Source organism: Pongo pygmaeus, chromosome X, assembly GCF_028885625.2.
Source record: "Pongo pygmaeus isolate AG05252 chromosome X, NHGRI_mPonPyg2-v2.0_pri, whole genome shotgun sequence".
Classification (NCBI taxonomy): Eukaryota; Metazoa; Chordata; class Mammalia; order Primates; family Hominidae; genus Pongo; species Pongo pygmaeus.
The window spans coordinates 159219689-159239027 of NC_072396.2; the positions used below are offsets into that span (position 1 = coordinate 159219689).

At 56.1% G+C, this 19339-nt stretch overlaps 1 protein-coding gene across 2 annotated transcripts in view; it reads left to right on the forward strand.

Annotated features, from left to right (window-relative positions):
- Positions 1 to 1632, forward strand: part of TKTL1 (transketolase like 1) — a 34510-nt gene extending 32878 nt beyond the window's left edge. The window contains exon 13 of one of the 2 annotated variants that reach the window (XM_054471530.1): positions 797 to 1632. In XM_054471530.1, coding sequence (XP_054327505.1) covers positions 797 to 969 — 173 coding nt within the window. In that variant the 3' untranslated portion in view covers positions 970 to 1632. Of the gene's footprint in view, positions 1 to 563 lie in introns of both variants that reach the window. The other variant, XM_054471531.1, reaches the window with a different exon arrangement.
- The last annotated feature ends 17707 nt before the right edge of the window (positions 1633 to 19339 follow it).

Genomic DNA, 19339 nt, shown 5'->3' on the forward strand with positions numbered 1-19339 from the left:
ATGTGATACAAGGAGGAGCATTGCGTGTTCATGCGGCAGGGGCCCTGAGCCTGCGCAAGCGGTGCCTGATTCTCTTGAAGGACTCCTGGGACCCAGCACACAGTTGCTCTCACACCTGAGGTTGATGACAGGGAAAGGGTGCCAGGGGGGATCCACCAGGGCAGGAACCATGGGCCAGGTGGAGTTGAAAGAAGTCCTGCCCCAGCCTCCCCCTGGCCCCACAAGGGGCATACTAAGAAGTGCCTCTCACGCAGGCTGTGTTCCTGCCTAAGGGATGCCTGCTAGAGACTTGGCACCTCAAGTGTGTACTGGGGGCAGGTCCTGTTGGCACCCTCTGCCAGGCAGGTACCCAAATCCCTGGCTCCCAGCAGGAAAGCAGGTGCTCATGTCAACCACATTGTTCCTACAAACAGTCCAGGTACATGACTGCCCTGTCCAGTAGGGAAAGTGTTAGAGTAGCAAGGGAACCTTCACCAGCCAAGAGCTAACCTTGCCAACCAACAGCCTCAAGCCAGCTAGTCACTTTTCTGCACTGTTAATTTGTTTGTTCTAACCATTTTCAGGTCCCCAACAGCTTTGAGAATCGGAGTGCCACAGACCCCCACACTCAGGCAGCCCTTGCTGTAGGTTGAGGCAGAGCAGTTTGGAAACTGGCAGTTTAGAATAAGAACTCCGCAGGCCCATCGGAGTGGCTGTTCACATGAAGCAGATTTTCCCCTGGGAAGCTGCAGATTGGTGAGGCTTTAAGGCTGACGAGCTGCTTTCACAAAAGGGCCTAACATCCTTGTTTCCCCAGGTGGCATCGGGGAAGCTGTCTGTGCAGCCGTCTCCATGGATCCTGACATTCAGGTTCATTCGCTGGCAGTGTCGGGAGTGCCCCAGAGTGGGAAGTCTGAGGAATTGCTGGATATGTATGGAATTAGTGCCAGACATATCATAGTGGCCGTGAAATGCATGTTGCTGAACTAAAATAGCTGTTAGCTTTGGTCTTTTGGCCTCTTTACCCTGTGTTTATGTTTGTTCCAAAACCCTCATTTAAATCTATACTGTCATGCTTTGTTTCTTAAAAGCAAAGCCAGCTAACACTTTCCTTCATCCCTAGTTCGGAAATTCAAGCTTAACTACTTATCCTTTAAACTGTGACTGCATATGCAAGTACTGCTCTAATTTTTGGATTATTAAAGGGAGTCACACAACTTTTAAGTGAAAAAAATAGGTAACAAAACAACCACCTGATAGTAAGTTTTCTGATAAGACTATAGATAAGTGGTAGAGGTAATCAATTCTTCCGAAGTGTTTCCTTCGTGAATAAGTGGTAAAGGTAATAGTTTTTTCAGTGTATTTTCTTCGTGAGTAAAGAAAATGTGGATTGAAGTATAGATTCCAGTAGCCTAGTTTCCACAGCACGATAACACCATGACACCTAGTGCTGTTCCCACCTTGGAATTCTGTGTGCTGCCATCCCACCCGCAGCTGCCCTGGAATTCCCTTCGCTGTTTGCCTTCATCTCCCTCCACAGTTGAGAGGCTGTCAGGCAGCAGCGAAAGCTTGTTAGGATGTCCTGTGCTGCTTGTGATGAGAGCCTCCACACTGTACTGTTCAAGTCAATGTTAATAAAGCATTTCAAAACCAGCTGCTTTATTCAGCACGTGCCTTCTGTGTGAATCAGTTTCTCAGTGGTCAGTTCCTAAATAAGGAAAGAGCTTTTATCTAAACCAGAAAGAGTGAGCCGTGGCCCCCACCAGTAAACCTGGGAAAGAATAATGGGCTGCAGAGGAATCACTCGCTCGAGGACAGCACCTGGCCTGAAAAGCTGTCCCTGAGCTGACGCCTTCTTGTCAGCTATAAGCACATAAAGTATGTGGCTAGAGGCCAGGCGTGGTGGCTCACGCCTGTAATCCCAGCACTGTGGGAGGCCAGGGCAGGTGGATCACCTGAGGTCAGGAGTTCAAGACCAGCCTGGACAACATGGTGAAACCCCCTCTCTGCTAAAAAATACAAAAATTAGCCAGACATGGTGGTGCACAGTTACAATCCCAGCTACTTGGGAGGCTGAGGCAGGAGAATTGCTTGAACTCAGGAGGCGGAGGTTGCAGTGAGCCGAGATCCTGCCACTGTACTACAGCCTGGGAGACAGAGTGAGACTCCACCTCAAAAAAAAAAATTTAAGAAGTATGTGTCTAGAATCAAAATGTCAACCAGAAAAAGATGAACCTAAACTTCAAAACCAGATTTAAAATTATACTAGATGTGTCTGCTGTGTCACATTGGTGTTTTGGCTTTGGTTTTGTTTTGAGACAGGGTCTCACTATGTTGCCCAGGCTGGTCTCAAACTCCTGGCCTCAAGTGATCCTCATGCCTGGACCTTCCAAGGTGCTGGGGTTAGAATTACAGGCGTGAGCCACCATGCCCAGCCCATTCCTTATTTTTATTGCCCAAATTAAGTGGTCAGAGATGTTTGGAGTCATGACCAGTGTGACTGAGGAATTGTTACTAGAATGTGCAGGATAGAGATGGAAGCACTGGCCTGGGGCTTGGAGTCCTCAGGACCTCCTCCTACCTCCTGCCCTTGTAAGTCACTGAGCTGGTTTCCTGGCCTGTAAAATGAGCATGATGATGGCTCTGCTTATTTCATAAGATTTCAAAATTTATTTTGTAAAAATAGTTTCTATAGGGGTGATTGCAGAAAATTTAGAAAATGCAAAGAAGCAAAAATGTTTTACCTCACTTATCTCACTACTTCGAGGTAATCACAGCTTCTCACACTCCAGACAATTTTACTCATTTAAAGTATACAATTCAGTGGTTTTCATTCTTTTTATGGTCACATACTATTCTATTGTATGGAGGTAACACATTTTATTCTTCCATTCAGTTGATGAATGTGGATTAGTTCCACTTTTGTCTCTTGTGAATAGTGTTCTGACAATTCACATATTGTGTGAAGATGTAGGTTTCACAAAATATGTGAAAGATTTTGTGTAGATGTAGATTTTCCCTTCTTAGGGACGTCTATACTAGGAGTGGAATTGAATTGCTGTGTTGTAGGATAATTCTGTGTACCCTTTCAAGAGTGTGGTGGGGGGTGGTGTTTGAATACCGTTTTGTGAGGAGTAGATGCAGTGACACTGAAGGTGGCTGTAAAGCATTACTTTAGAGGGAGGCATTCTAACAGACAAGCCATGCTTGCTTGTATTCAGGTGCAAAATGTCGGATTTGGTGAGACCACAGGACACATAAGCGCACTGTGGCAACAAATGGAGCAACAAATTCCATGATTAAAATGTGCAATTTCTAAACACAGGAAAGAGCCCCCAAAGCCTCACTTCAGTCCCCTAGAAGGTTCTGGGCAGAAACAGTAGGGCAGATCAAAGTAATGAGAGCACAGGAGCCATGATCACCCAGCAAGGGGAGTGAGCCCTGTTGCCAGCTTGGTCTGGTTGTGGCTTCTGTTACACGTGTGTTTCTTAACTGTTAAGAACCTGGTAATGAATACTCCCTGGAAGATGCCATGGACCCTGGCCTCGGGCCAGTCCCCTCGCCCTTGAGTCCTCCTAACATCTTATTGTTCTGATTACTTCCCATGGAGAAGCCAGCCAGCAGGGACTCAGGAACCGTGTGTCCCAAAACCTGGCTTGAATCCCCAAATCTGCTGCTTGACTGTGGGGCCTTGGGTAGCTGTAGAAGGGGATGATGGTGCTGATGACGGGGACAGTATGTATCCGACAAGGCTGTGGTCAGGAATGTTAGTACCATTTTTTCGAAACACCCATGCAGGCCCCACCTGCATACCTGGCGGCTTCCTACTCGCCAGCACCCCCAGCACGCCCTCGGCTGGCCAGCCCCATCGGCCCCTCTGCACACTCTTTCCCCGCCTCACTGGGATTATGTTGGGGCTGGCAGCGACCAACCCGCCTGCCCGCTCCCGGGCCAGGCAGCCCTCTGCAACCCGGGCTGCTCCCCTGTCCCCGCTGTCCCACCGCCCTCCCTGGACGCCTGCTACCCACCATCAGACACCGCCTCGCGCCTGCCCCGCGCACCCTCCCACCCCGTCGGCCCCGTGCTTCAGGTGCTACCTGGAGGGCATGGCTCCTACCCGTGGGCACTCGCCTTCACCCTTGGAGCCCGGCCTTCCCTGGGCAGCCGGGAGAGGTTCTACTGCTTCACGAGGCCTCCTCGCCCTGCCAGGCCGAGGTCAGGGTTAGAGAAGCTGGGTGGTTAGATTCGGGAGAGCTGGAATGATCCAATGTGTCATTCTGTACTTGGGTGAGGAAGCCGAGCACGCAGAGTTACCGCTTAGGGCAGGACCTGGGCTGCACCTGGTATCAGGGCCCACCTGAGAGATATCTCCCTCCCTAAGTGTGTACCTGACACTAGTTCTGGGTCTAACGGCAACGTTCTAGTTCTAGGTCTAGTTGTAGAGGGTCTCCTGGATGATACAAGTGAGTGTCCACCGGCAAGGCTCTTCCCCAGGTAAACTTGTGACAGAGTTCTCCAGCAAAGAAACATCAGTCCCCCAGACACAGGAGGTCGAGCCGCCGCCACTAGCAGGGGAGGTGCAGAGGGACTGGGGGCTTCTCGAGTCTCAGCTTCAACCAAGGCCAACAAGATGGCTCAATTCCGGGTTTCAGGGTACCATTCTTCCTACATCACTGCCCACGATTCACGTGTGAAATGTGGCGAGGCTGGGAATTCATCACTTTGGGAATCTGTAACTGGCACAATAAAATGTGTTTGATTGTCAGAACTGTCAGCCCTGCAAGTACAAGGAGTAAGGGAACTTTGAGGCCTTTCCTGGAAGCACCCTGATGCTCTTACTGTGGCTTGAGCTGAGAGGGAGCCTGAGTCCATCGTGTCTTCATGGTACATAGTCAGGGCCACTAAGGATCATCATCCCATACCACAGCCCTCATAGCCATCCATGACCACTATGACAAGTCAGGTGCAGCAAGGACTTGAGCTCCCTGGTGCTTGCTTCAGTTGGCCCATCATCCCAAGCAACCGAAGTGACAGCTAGATTAATTGTGAAGCCACTGCAGGCCATGGATGGCTCATGCCCCACTTCCCACTGGGAAAATGCTCAACCTTGCACTCCAGCCCAAAGGCAGGACCAGACCAATCCCCATACTCCATGTGCATACGCCTTTTCTTCCAGAACCTTACCCAGGGCCAGTTCTGGATTAGTCAGGAACCAGTTAGGAGACAAAAATACATACCTAGAATCTCAAGAAAGGGAAGTGAAAGCGTGTTTACTTGGGGTTTGAGGGCTGAAAGTGCAAAAGGGACACTGAAGTAACAGAGTTGGTGAAGGAAGAAGCTACAACCCCCAGAGCAGGGGGGCAAAAATAAAGATGTTGGGGTGACCAGGAGTCTAGTAGTGAGCCTGGGAGCATGGAAGGCGTAGGGCTCCGGACTTCGAGGAGGGGCTGCTGCAGTGCATCACAGGAGGAGGAAGCCACATCATCTGCTAAGAATGGGGCAGGAGGAAGTGTCTTTGGCATCATCTTCCAGGTCACTCATTCTGTCTTCAGGGGCATCAATTTTCTGTTGAGTCCATCGGATGAGGTTTTCATTTCAATGATTAGGCTTGTGTACGTGCTGCTTTTCAAATCTCCCTGGACTTCTAACTCTTCTCTTTTGTATCTCTTTCTTTCTACCCTTAGGTTGTTGTGTCAGAGAGACTATTAGAGATCTGAGGAGTCAGTAGCTTTACATCACAATAATGCAACCATCTATGAGAACTGCTCTGTGATCTGCTGAGAATTCTAAGCTGGTCAGTCTGTGCTTGCAGAGTTCACCCGATTAGGCCCGAGAGGAGAACAGTGGTTCTCATTTTACCCTCCTCTGTTTTTCGCGTGATGACCCAAGGCCTGGGAGATACTGAGCCAGACTTGCCTCCGACTCCTTCCTTCCACATACACCACACTCCACACACCACACACCACACACCACGGGGAATCTCAGAGAGCAGGAGTGGGAGGGAGTGCAGCAAAGCCGAGAAAGTGCTCAGGCTCTGGAGCCCAACTTCATGAGTCACATTTCCCTCCTGTTCTTGTCTGAAAATGGGGGCAACACTGGCACCGACATCCTAGGGCTGCTGTGAGGAGGGGGTGGATGCTCCCAGCCATTGCTGACAATTATGTGATTGGGGATCTTTGAGGATTCCACCCTGGAACGCTGACAGGTCCAGCCTTACTCTTTGACCTGCCCACTGACTCTACTCTCCATGATGGTGGCCAGTGCTGTCATCATGAGGCTGTGGGCCCCACTTCAGCTTTACCTCCGAAAGTCCTGTGGCAGAATCCTGGGGTGACGTGTCCCCTTTAGGGAAGGTAGGTTGTCTCTGCCAGGATCGCAGCAGTATGACCACACTAAGAAGGCAAGGTGATCTATCAGCCAGGGCTCACAGAGACCTGAGCCTTTTCGCCACACCTGTGGGCAAGCAGGCCGTGCTAGAGGGTGCTCAGGGCACCTGCTGGGAAGCAGGTAGATTCCTTCTCACCTGCTCATGCAGACCCAGGCTGACATGGACCTGCTATCTCTGAGCTCCCTGTGCTGAGGCAGGGCTCACCCCATCTTTCCTTTATCCCGGAAGTAACCCTGCAAAAACACTGGATTGAGCTGACGGGTTCCGTCCGGCACACTCACCTGAAGGCACAAGCCCTCCTGTCCCAGAGGCCATCAAGACCAAGCGCAGCAAGCTGCTCCTGCACGGCCCCAGCGTCAGGTCCTGCTTAGGCCTGTTTTTTGGTTGCTTTTATTTTTTTCTCTGTATTTAGAGATGAGGTCTCACCTTGTTGCCCAGGCTGGTCTCCAGTGATCCTCCTGCCTCAGCCTCCAAAAATTCTGGATTACAGGTGTGATCCACGAAGTCCCGACCCCTCTGTGTTTTCATTTGCCCTTTGTTTCCACCCAGGGACCGCCCTCACTCACCTGTGACCCAGGTATGCTTGAAATGACACAACTACAAGTTGTATCATTGCTCCTTTCCTTGCCTTCTCCCAGACTCCACTACGGATGCATGGAGGACAGGCGATGGGGTCTGACAGGTGTGATGCTCATCCCAGCCTAGTTAGCACTGGCTCATGTAACCTAGACCACAGGCCATAGCTGGACAGGGCTGGCGGGGTGACCTGCCCAGCTTGGGTCAATCAGGAATTTGTAACGGGCACTCAGAAATCCCAGCTGGGTGAGGTGGCTCATGCCTGTAATCCCAAGACTTTGGGAGGCCAAGGTGGGCAGATAATAAGGTCAGGAGTTGGAGACCAGCCTGGCCAACATGGTGAAACACCATCTCTACTAAAAATACAAAAAATTAGCCGGGCATGGTGGAACGTGCCTGTAATCTCAGCTACCCGGGGGGCTGAGGCAGGAGAATCTGGCTTGAACCTGGGAGGTGGAGGTTTGAGTGAGCCAAGATCACACCACTGCACTCCAGCCTGGGACCACAGAGCAAGACTCTTCTGTCTCAGAAAAAAAGAAAAACAAAAAAGAAATTCCACCTACAGTCTCCTCACTCTCTAGTGGGTGTTAAAATGAACTTTCTGCAGCCAGTTTGGGCAGAGGGAGGATACTGCCTAATCCTGGGTGCCCCCTAGAAGGTTGTGCAGGCTGTTCTCTGCACAAGGACACCTTCCTGGGGAGCGAGAGGGCTGAAATCCCTCCCGTGTCCTCGCCTCCAGCCGAGTACCTGCCCCGAGAGCAGAGTGCCTCTTGCTGATCCGCACATAAGCCTGCAGGGGTGGGTGGGGGCCCTGGAGCCCAGACAGGCACCAAAGAATCTTGCAGCCCTACAACGTGAGGACAGGGGAACTGTCGGAGTTCCACCTGTTGGCTCCTCTCCCTCCTGACCTTCCCACGGGAATCCTTCCAATACATGAACCGTTGGCTCAAAGAAATTGAAGTGGGTTTCTCCATTGCTACCTTCGCCATCTAGGACTCCGTTGTCTTTTTTTTTTTTTTTTCCTGAGATGGAGTTTCACTCTTGTTGCCCAGGCTGGAGTGCAATGCCACGATCTCGGCCCACCGCAACCTCTGCCTCCCGGGTTCAAGCCATTCTCCTGCCTCAGCCTCCCGAGTAGCTGGGATCACAGGCATGTGCCACCATGCCTCGCTGATTTTGTATTTTTAGTAGAGACAGGGTTTCTCCATGTGGGTCAGGCTGGTCTCAAACTCCTGACCTCAGGTGATCTGCCCACCTCAGCTTCCCAATGTGCTGGAATTACAGGTGTGAGCCACCACGCCCGGCTTTTTTTTTTTTTTTTAAATTGAGACAGGGTCTTGCTCCATTGCCCAGACTGGAATGCAGTGGCACGATCAACACTCACTGCAGCCTCGAACTCCTGGGCTCCAGAGATGTTCCTACCTCAGCCTCCCAATCAGCTGGGACTACAGGCACACGCCACCATGCCTGGATAACTTTTTTTTCTTTTGTAGAGATGGGGCCTTGTTAGGTTACCCAGAATGGTCTTGAACTGCTGGAGCCAAGTGATCCTCTTGCCCTAACCCTAACCCAAAGTGCTGGGATTACAGGCAGGAGCCAACGTGCCTGGCCAGACTCCATGGTCTCTTACCCGGACCAGGGCGATGGCCCCACCCAGGCCCTCAGAACTGTGGGATGAGCTGTTTGCTTATGGCTCACCCACGAGAAAGAAACTCCCGGAAGGAAGGGACCACGTCTGGAGCGCTCCAGCTCCAGGCCCCAGACTGCAGGTATCCCTTGCCAACAGAGCTGAGGCCAGCAGGGGAAACCATTCCTGCTGCCTGGACTAAGAATGAGATCCTCTTGAAAAAAAACAGTGCTGAGAAGTGGGCTCTTCCCATCATGCCACCAGAGTCCCAGGAAGCCAGGGATGTAGGTGTCTAATGGTCCCGGACATGATGATGGGAAACTTCACGTGGAGAAGAAAATGCCCAAGAATGACTGAAACTGTCTGCAAGGTCCTGCTAAGGGAGCTGGCAGGTGCACCAGGTATGGGGAGATGCAAAGCAAGGAGCCCACTGCATTGTTCCCTGGAAGGACGAGTGCACAGGAGACCACAGATGCCTGCGCATTGAGCGGGAGTATGGCAGTGCCATCATGGGGGAAAGGCTGTGTGTGACAAATGGTATGGAGGAGACTGACTGTCCCTTAGAAAATGGGAAAGGAGCCAGGCGCGGTGGCTCACGCCTGTCATCCCAGCACTTTGGGAGGTCGAGGCGGCGGGGATCACTTGAGGTCAGGAGTTGAAGACCAGCCTGCCCAACATGGTGAAACCCCGTCTCTACTAAAAACACAAAAACTAGCTGGGCGTGGTGGCTCACGCCTGTAATCCCAGCTACTCGGTAGGCTGAGGTGGGAGAATTGCTTAAACCCAGGAGGTGAATGTTGCAGTGAGCCGAGATTGTGCCACTACACTCCAGCCTGGGCGACAGAGTGAGACTCTTTCTTAAAAAAGAAGAAAAAAATAAAATAAAACAACAAACGTAACGAAACGAAGCATCCATGCTCTTGAACCCAGCGATCCCACCCCTTGATACCTCAGCAAGAGCAATTCTCCCTGCTCGCTACGGCCACATTCCGTGCCATGGCCTTCGTGGCATGGTTTGTGGCACACAAGGAGCTGAAGCCCTCAAGTGATCCTCCCACCTCAGCCTCTGGAGTAACTAGGACTACAGGCATGTGCCACCACACCAGCTAATTTTATTTTTTTTGTAGAGACGAGGTCTCGCCCTGTTGCCCAGGCTGGTCTCCTATTCCTGGCTTCAAGCGATCTGCCTGTCTCGGCCTCCCAAAGTGCTTGGACGACAGGCGTGAGCCATCGCCCTGCACCTGTGGATTTTTTGTGTGTATGGTTTTGCCCACCATAACTGTCCCTGTGCTGCATTCCTATTCTGCTGACTGCTTCCGTCATTCAACAGGGTTTCTTAGCTCTTTGTCTGTGGCCCTGGAGACATACAGTTGACTCCTGTGCTCCTGCAGAGGATTTCAGAACTTGGATGCAACACATTTGATCATTCCCACCCTGAGTGATGCAACCCCAGGACTTCAGCTCCTTGTGTGCCACAAACCATGCCACGAAGGCCATGGCACGGAATGTGGCCGTAGCGAGCAGGGAGAATTGCTCTTGCTGAGTTATCAAGGGGTGGGATCGCTGGGTTCAAGAGCATTGATGCTTCGTTTTGTTATGTTTGTTGTTTTATTTTATTTTTTTCTTCTTTTTTAAGAAACAGTCTCACTCTGTCACCCAGGCTGGAGTGCAGTGGCACAATCTCGGCTCACTGCAACATTCACCTCCTGGGTTTAAGCAATTCTTCCACCTCAGCCTACCGAGTAGCTGGGACTGAAGGCGCGTGCCACCATGCCCGACTAATTTTTGTATTAATTATCAATTGAGGTGGGACATCAAGGCTGCTCTGAGCTATGATCACACCACTGCACTCCAGCCTGGGTGACAAAGCGAGGCCCTGTCTCAAAAAACTAAAATACAATTGAACAAACACATTCCAAATGACACCACATTTTAAATGACCCCTTTGGGAGGGAGGGGAACAGGACTAAGAAACAGGGAAGAAGAAAAAAGAGAAAAGCTACAGTTCTCCCATCTAATTTTCAGACACCTAAAAAGCTGTTAGCCCAAAAGGTGCTGGTGAGGCTGTGGGTAAACACTGAGGGTACAATGTGAGGGATGGACAGTATCAAAGGTAGGGTCTTTTGGGGAGGCAATTCCCTAGTGTCTCTTACAATTTTAAATGCAGGCCACACAAGGTGGGACACATCTGTAAAACCAGCACTTTGAGAGGCCAAGGAGGGAGGACTGGAGCCCAGGGGTTCAAGACCAGCCTGGGCAACACAGTGAGACCCTGTCTGTACAAAAAGTTTTCTAAAAAAGCCAGGGATGCTGGCACACACTTGTGGTCCCAGCAGCTCAGGAGGCTGAAATAGGAAGGTCACTTGAGCCCAGGAGGTTGAGGCGGTGGTGAGCTGTGATCGAGCCACTCCACTCCAGCCTGAGCGACAGAGATCCTGTCTAAAAAAAAAAAAAAAAAATTTAATGTACATATATCTCGACCCAGCAATTCCAGTTACAGGTAATTATCCTAGAGACAGATGGATGCACGTTCAAGGCTGTGTTCATAGTAAATGCAAGGTAGAAATAATAATGCTTTAAAAGTACATCAAATGGAGGCCTGGTGCAGTGGCGTATGCCTGTAATCCCAGCTACTCGGGAGGCTGAGGCAGGAGAATCACTTGAGCCCAGGAGGTGGAGGTTGCGGTGAGCTGAGATCGCGCCATTGCACTCCAGCCTGGGCAACAAGAGTGAAACTCTGTCTCAAAAAAAAAAAAAAAAAAAAAAAGTTTAAAGTACATCAGGCCAGGTGCGGTGGCTCATGCCTGTAATCCCAGCACTTTGGGAGGCCGAGGCGGGTGCATCACTGAGGTCAGGAATTTGAGACCAGCCTGACCAACCCAGGTGAGAGGTGAGAGGATCCCTTCAGCCTGGGAGGCAAAGGTTGCAATGAGCCGAGATGGTGCCATTGCACTCAGCCTGGGCGACAGAGTGAGATTCTATCTATCTCAAAAACAAAAAAGTTGAAATTATAAAAAAGCTAAAAACAAAAAACAAAAAACAGAAAATCACTACAAAATGTGTAGCATAACGGTTTTTTTTTTTTTTTTTTTTCAGACGGAGTCTCACTGTGTCACCCAGGCTGGAGTGCAGTGGTGTGATCTCGGCTTGCTGCAACCTCCACCTCCCGGGTTCAAGCGAGTCTTCTGCCTCAGCCTCCCGAATAGCTGGCACACGCCACCACGCCCAGCTAATTTTTGTATTCTTAGTAGAAATGAGGTTTCACCATATTAGCCAGTCTGGTCTCGAACTCCTGACCTCGTGATCCACCCGCCTCAGCCTCCCAAAGTGCTGGGATTACAGGCGTGAGCCACCGCGCCAGGCCGCATAATGGGTCTTAACTTGGTTAATTAACGTGAGTGATTGCACAGAAAAATAGTATAAATAACTTTATACTTTTTTATACATGGGATAACTTGCTTCAAGTTGTTTCAAAAACCTTTTTTTTTTTTTTTTTTTTTTTTTTTTTTGAGACAGAATCTTGCTCTATCACCCAGGCTGGAGTGCCGTGGTGCGATCTCGGCTCAGTGCAACCTCTGCCCCCTGGGTTCAAGCGATTCTCTTGCCTCGGCCTCCTGAGTAGTTGGGATTATAGGCGAGGGCGGCACCACGCCCGGCTAATTTTGTATTTTTATTAGAGACGGAGTTTCACTATGTTGGTCAGGCTGGTCTCAAACTCCTGACCTCAAACGATCCCCCCGCCTCGGCCTCCCATAGTGCTGGGATCACAGGCGTGAGCCACCGCGCCCGGCCTCAAACACCTCTCAATGATTCGCTTGAGTATGTGTAAAGTGATGCACAGGCCACCCTGAAGACTTTGGTGGTTTCTACTGAAACTACACATCAAGCTGGGCGCGGCGGCCAGTGCCCGGTGCCCAGAATCCCCGCAAATCCCAGCACTTTGTGAGGCTGGGGTGGATCACCTGAGCCCAGGAATCCCAGACCAACCTGGGCGAAAAAGCGAGACCCCATCTCTACAAAAAAGTAAAAAATTAGCCGGACATGGTGGTGGCGTGCGCCTGTAGTCCCAGCTACATGGAAGGCTGAGGCTGGAGGTTGAAGCCCTCGCTGGGGTGGAGAGGTCAAGTCTGTAGTGAGCCCTCATCGCGCCACTGCACTCCAGACTGCGTGCAGAGTGAGACCCTGACTCAAAAAGAAAGAAAAGGAAAGAAAGGAAGAAAGGAAGAAAGAAAGAGAATTACAAATAAAGCTACACATCCACTTCTACACTTCTGCGTGGACTCGAGCGTTCAAGATGGGCGTGGCAACCCGATGACAGGAAACCCTACACGTGCGTGCTCCCAGCAGGCTCCTCCGTGAGGGCCACCAGCCACGGGAAACCACGACCTTGTCCCTCACCAGCAAAAGCTCAGCCTGCGGCTCCGCGAGCGTGGACCGTTCCGTGGCCATGAGCGGGAAGAACCACGGGCCCCCGCCAAGGGCTGGGATGGATCTCGCGGGCGGGAGGCGGAGGGTACTCGGCCCACCCCAGCGGAAGACACCGCGTGGGTCCGCTGAGATAACGCTCCGCGGTGATAGACTCCACGACTCCCGGAGCAGAGCCCTGGCTGCGCTGCACCGCGGGAGGGAGGGGCTGCGTCTACTGCGGGGCCACGAGAGAGGGAGGGAGGGGCCGGGGCCGGGGCCGGGGCCGGGGCGGGACAGGAACCCGCGCAAGCGCGGAAATGCCCACGGCCGCGCCCTCCGCGGCTACACCCGGGCCGCCCTCGGAGGGCACGGACGTCGCGCCGCGCTCCCGGGGCGCTTCACTTGCGCCCACGGCCGACGCCCCGGCAGCGGCGGGCAGGTGCCACGACCTCTGGACGTTTCTCGCCCCTTCTCGGGAACGGAACGCTTAGAGAAGCGCAGGTCCACACCCAAAACACAAGGCGGCACTGTTGCGTGTGCACCGGCGACTCTGCGGCCAGGGCCCTGGGTCTCGCCCCGGGAACGCCTAGGAGCCTGAGAGCGCCGCGCCACACCCGGCAGGGCCGCAGCGGCGCGCACGCGACGGGGTGTCGTCCACTGGGCAGCAGGAACGTCAGTCAAGGGCGAGGGGCGGGAATTCCGTGCAATCTGAGCATGGTCATTGGCGAGGACAGGCGAAGAGGAGGACGGATAGGCGGGGAGGGGCGGGGCTTCCTGTGGGCGCCTGGCGCTTACGAGGAGCGACCGAAGCGGAGGCGGGGAGCGAGGCAGCTGTGGGCCCCGGCGGGCGGAGACTAGGGCTGTCCCTCCACGCCCCGCCCCGCCCCCGCCTCGGCACCGCCTTCCGCGCCCGCGAGTCCTGGGCCGGCCCTGCGGGGCGTGCGCCGAGTCCCCTTCCTTTGCGGACCGGTGGTCACTGTCCTCCCGCGGGGACGAGGCGGACAGGCGTCCCCTGAGATCAGGGCCCGAGAAGCCCCGTGAGCCGCTCTCGCCTCGGCGCCGTCGAGGGGCCGCCCCGCCCTTCCCACTCCACTGTGCTGCGAAAGTGCCTCGGGGCGCGTCTGGGGGGTCGTGGGGAAGCAGGGCCGCCCCCACCCGCCCACCCGGCAGCGTCCAGGGAGAGGTGGGCAGAGCGGGGCGGGCGGGCGGCCGTCCTGGGGGAAGTGGCGTCTGGAGGTGTCTGTGCACCATTCCGCGGTGGCGCGCGGTGGGGTAACAAAGTCTTCCCCGTCCCTTGACAGCGGTGGCCGCCGGGGAGGGAATCCTGCTCTGCTGCGGGCGGTCGTGGGCTGGGGCGCTTCCTGGCCTGTCTCCTGGGGGAGGTAGGAAAGGCGAGCCCCGCAGAGAAGGCGGTGGCTTCCCTCGACGTGGGTGCCAACAGGAGCCATCCCTCCAGCCGGTCTTCCCGCGGGAGGGTGCCTGGGAACACCCGCAGGGTTGGTTCCAGCACCCATGGGACCGCTGGGTCCAGCCCAGTGTTTCCGGGGAAGCCCCGCCTTACCCGCCAACCTTCCCGCAGCGGGAGGGTTCCCAGCTCCTGGTGATGCTGCTCAGGCGGCTCCCCGCAGCGCCACCACCCACCCCCGGGAGCCGGCCGCTGGGTTTGGCCCGTCCGCCCTGGTTCCTCTTTGCTGGGCTCCGAGGCGCGGCGGGACTTCTCCGCGGCAGCTCTGGCGACCCAGCATCTCTTTGCCCTGGGATCAGACGGGCTCCCAAGGAATTGCATCCCGGTGGAGAAGACGCTTCCTTCCCTCTCCCTTCCTCTCCTCCGCCCCCTTTTGCTCTCTTGTCCTTGCACTTTGCCTTGTCCGTGTGTCCGGCTCTGTGTGTGTGTGTGACTGACGCGAGCCCTTAGTCACCTCTTGCTACTATTTTCTCCCCTTGTTATCACTTGTCTCTTGACTGTGTGGTTTGCGGGTTGTGCTTGGTCACAGAGGGGATTTTAGTTTTCGTGTCATCAGAATCTCCAGGCTTTCCTGATGGCTTCTGGGGGTTCTTGTCGGTTTGTTTCCTTCTGGCTCACGCCGTGTCTTGCCCCCTGGACGCTGGGCACCAGTTCCGACTACTGGGTAACAGACGACTTCACGTTTCGGTCCTTCCCCACCTAGCACTCGTCTCACCCCCCCCAGGGTTCTGAGGGACAGGCTCTGGGAGGGCTCTCGGGGAGCCAGGACTGTGGCTCAGGGTCCCTCTCAGGCTGCGGTCAGGTGTCCACTGGGGCCCAGCCATCCTATCTGACTGGGTGGGGAGCCCTCGTGATGACTCTCCCTCTGGAGGCTGTGGCAGGAGGCCTCAGTTCCTCCCCACCGGGCCTCCTCCCCGGGGCTGCTCGGCTTCCCCCGGACCTGCAATCCAATCGAACCAGCAGGAGAGGGCGCCCCAGACCCGGCCACAGTCTCTTCATGGCCTGGTCTCCTAAGTGACTCGCCTCGCCTCCGCTGTGGTTTTTATTGGTCTCACAGGTCCACCCTGGAACGTGCTGGAGAGGGCGCCACGCTCAGGGTGGAGGCTGTTCCTGAGTGCTGCGAGTCAGAAGCACCCTTGCACGTGTAGACCTGCGTCCGCTGCTGGAGATCCCGAGCGGGCCGCCTCAGGAACATGTCCTTGGTGTCAGCGGGAGCAGCAGGCCACCTCCTGGGGCTGACACTGGCCGGGGCCTGCATTTCTGAGGGCGGGGCGTGCTTTGACATCCTGAAAGGGTTGCAAAACCCATCACAGAGAACCCCAAGAAGGGAGACTCTGCCACCGAGACCCCGTGTGCCCCGCAGGGTCTGCGCCGTGTGCTCTCTGGCTCTTCATGGAAGCCTTTCCCAGCCCTGGTCGGGGAGCCCCGGTCCAACATCCCCAGGAGCCGGCGGGAAGCCCGTTCTGGTCTCCGCAGCCCCTTCTGCATGGCATGAGTGCCCCACGCCAGGCCTGGGTGGCAGGATGTGCCCCCCCACCTCCAATGCCCCCCTCCCAGGGTCTCATTCCTGCCCCTGTCCCCTCTCTGCCCCAGGTGGGGTGACCTCTCTCTGCAGACAGGGGAGGCCTCTCCTCCCCGCATGCAGCCCTGAAGGGGAGGGGCCGGGGCAGGGAGGGGGTGTGCCGCGTCTTCATGGTAAAGGCAGAGCAGCTCCTTTTTTCCGTGATGTGTCAGGTTGCCGGATACTGGGCTCCGGTCCCTGGCCTGGAGGGTGGGATGTGGAGGGCCAGGTGGGTCCTGGAAGGAGCTTTCCACTGGGGCCCCAGGAGGACCTTGGCGTCTCGTTTCCCTGGAGACGTGCCCCATCCTTCCCACTGGGACTGGCAAGTGACTTGCTGATGACGCTCTCCGTGGCTCTGAATTTGTCACAGAGTTTCCGTGGGCGGTGAGTGCTTTTCCTGTTGGCCCGCGCCGCCTCTGGGCAATGCGGGGGCCCTTGGTGACAGCTCCTGGCCCCTTCCAAAGCCGCCTGGCCCTTCTTGAACCCGACGAGAGCAGGTTGCCGGGCCTTCCCTGAGGAATGTGTTCCTGGCAGGTGGGGACAGCCCCTCCCCCAGGGTGTCGGGTACAGGGTCCTGGGGTGCTTCAGGACACGGTCAGGCCCACCGACCCCCCACACTCCTGGGCCACCTGCCTGCTGGCTGTCCTCTGTGACCCTCTCTCCCCTGAGCCGAGGTGCCGGCCCGGTCCCGCGGGAAGAACAGTGAGGAGGGCCGGCTCTCCCTGCTATGGGGGCCTCGGGGACCTGGACGGGGACTGTGTCCTCCCTCCCCGGGCTGCCCGGCGCCCTCGCTCAGGGAGTGCTCTCCTAGCGGCCTGTTCGGCAGATGGGCACAGTCACGACAGCAGCCAGACCCTGTCCCGGCCCATGCACCCACCTGGACGGATCGGTGCCCTCCTGGACTTACTGGCTCCATTGAGGGTCCCAAAGGAGCTGCCCCAGAGCACCCTAGGGGGTCTCCGGACCCCTCGGCCCGCAGCAGCTACCAGCAGCCCAGGCAGGACCCAGGGGCTTCCGGGCACAGAGGCGCCGCTCCCTGGCTCGTGAGCCCAGGGCCTCTCCAGCCGTCCCCTGTTGGGGACCTCCACTCCTGCTCTGGATCAAGGTCCTGCCCCCAGGGAGAGCTGGTGCCTTCGGGGGAGCGGGCCCTGGTTGCAGTTGGAGAGTGGGTCCAGGGATGGTGTTCTTCTTGGCTGCCGCCCTGCCTCCTGGGGGCCTCCCCAGACCACCGGCTGCTGTCAGCTGGGGCTGAGGGGTCCTGTGGCCTAGGGGGCATCCCGGTTTGGGAGTGCCCTGCCCTGGACACTGTGTCCAGGAAGGATACATGCTCACCCTTTGTTGGGGGCCACGCACAGGGTGAGGGGGCACTCGGCCCCACCACCCCTGTCTCTGGGAGCCCTGGCTGGGTACGGCCCCTCTTCCGAGAGATACTGCCCGGGACTGGTGCCGCCTGCCTCGGGCCTGCCCCCCACGCAGCTGGGGACCCTGGCGGGGCACCTCCTGCCAGCCACCTGCTGCTGTCCTAGCCTCAGCCAGGCCCTGCAAGCTGTCCATGTGCCTGGGACACCCGGTCCCTCTGCGAATGTTTGCAAACACCCCTGCCCCCACAGGCATGTCTGGGGGCCTCTCTGGGCCTTTGTGTGCTGAGTTGGGCGTGGGTGGTGGCGGGGGTCTTTCCATAGTCACCTACTTCCTGTCCTCCTCGGCCCAGGTCCAGCGGTGCCCTGTCTGCTCGGTTTCCAGCCTGAGCCCTTTCCTGAGCTAGCCCGGTCCCCTAAGCTTCTGCAGCAGGTTCCCAGGTCCACCCCGAGGGACTCCTGGCCAGTGTTCCCAACAGTGTCTGAGTGCTGGCCTCAGTCCCTGGCCATAGATTTTGGGGAACCCCGCTCTGAGGGGCTGTTGCTTCCCTTTCCTCTCCAGGTCCCCTCCCAGTTTCCTCGGAGAGCGGGGATGGGGCTCTTGGGAGGCAGAAGGGAGGGTTGGGGTGCAGAGGTGTGGCTTGGGGGAGGGAAGGTCAACTGCGCTACCGCCCCTCCCTGCCCTCCCTGGACTCAGTCCAGACACAACCTGCGGGTTGGAGGCCTGCACACCCTTTATCTCCTCCTAGTAGCTTGGCGGGTCCTCCTGGGTCTTCCTCAGTGTGTCTGGGTCCCCAGGCCATAGGCCCCAGCAGGGTGGGGGCCCGTGCTCTGCTCTTGTTTTTGCTCCTACTTGCCCGCCCTTCCCGGGGAGGCCCCTGGCCAGGACCATGCCAGTCTCTTTCCCTGCTGCCTGCCTGCCTGCCCGGGTGGCCTCCAGCTCACCACCCTGTGAGGCCTGTGGCCTCCCGCCAGGGCTGTCCTCAGGGGCCTGGATCCCCCTAGTTTATCTTCTGCCCTTGCCGCCCCACATGTGTCCCTGCAGCCTGGGGACGATCGGCAGGTTTGGGGGACCGGTGCCCTTGGTTCACCTAGCCCAGCCCTAGGGCGGTTCCCCCGGTGGCCCTGCCAGGCATGGGGCTCGAGAGAGGATGTGATGGAGCAGGCACAGGGAGGGGGCGGGAGACTCTGGGTGACTCGGGACAGGAGGGAGTGCCCCAGAGGTTCAGAATCCTGGGCACACAGTGGGCTGAGCGGACAAGTTGCAGCCTCAGGAGGACCTCCCGTCCTCCTCACTGGCACTGCATCTTTCTGGGCCTACCTCTGCTGCCTCACACCCCTGTTCAGCTGGTGGCTTCTAGAGGCTTCCAGAGTGTGCTTGACCCCTTTGCCTCTATGCCGTTGGGCCCAGGGGGAGCAGTAGAGTGGCTGGGGCTGGGGGTGGGACTTCCCCTTTCTGTGTCTTGCTTGCCCCGTGTCTCCCAGTGAGTGGCCGCCCTGAGCCTGGGGCCAGCAGCCCAGCCCCAGTGAGAAATAAAAGTAGCCATCCTGCCTGAACTGCCGCTGCCTTTTCTACTTTGCCCTCTCAACAGGGGTCAAGGAGGGTGCGCATGGTGTTGAGGTCTCAGAAGGCCTGGGTTTGACGTGTGCCATGGCTGCAGGCTAAGGCCTGGTCGTGTCAGACGCTGTGGAGCTGAGGGAGGATGTAGCGAGAAAGCTGAGCGTTGCCCCCAAGAGCCTTGCTTCCTGGCCCTTGTCTGCAGATGTCTGAGGTGGTGGTGTCCTTGTCGGGTTTGATCGAGGGCCGAAGCCCTTGGCCCAGGGAGCAGGCAGCTTTGTGTGCTGCAGTTGGGATGTCCCAATAGCATGCAGGCAGCACCAGGAGCCAGGACGACTTGGGATGTTGTGTGTTTGGGGGCAAGCTTTACAGTGGGAGACACATAGGTTGGTGTGGGAATCCACGGCAGGGGTACCAATG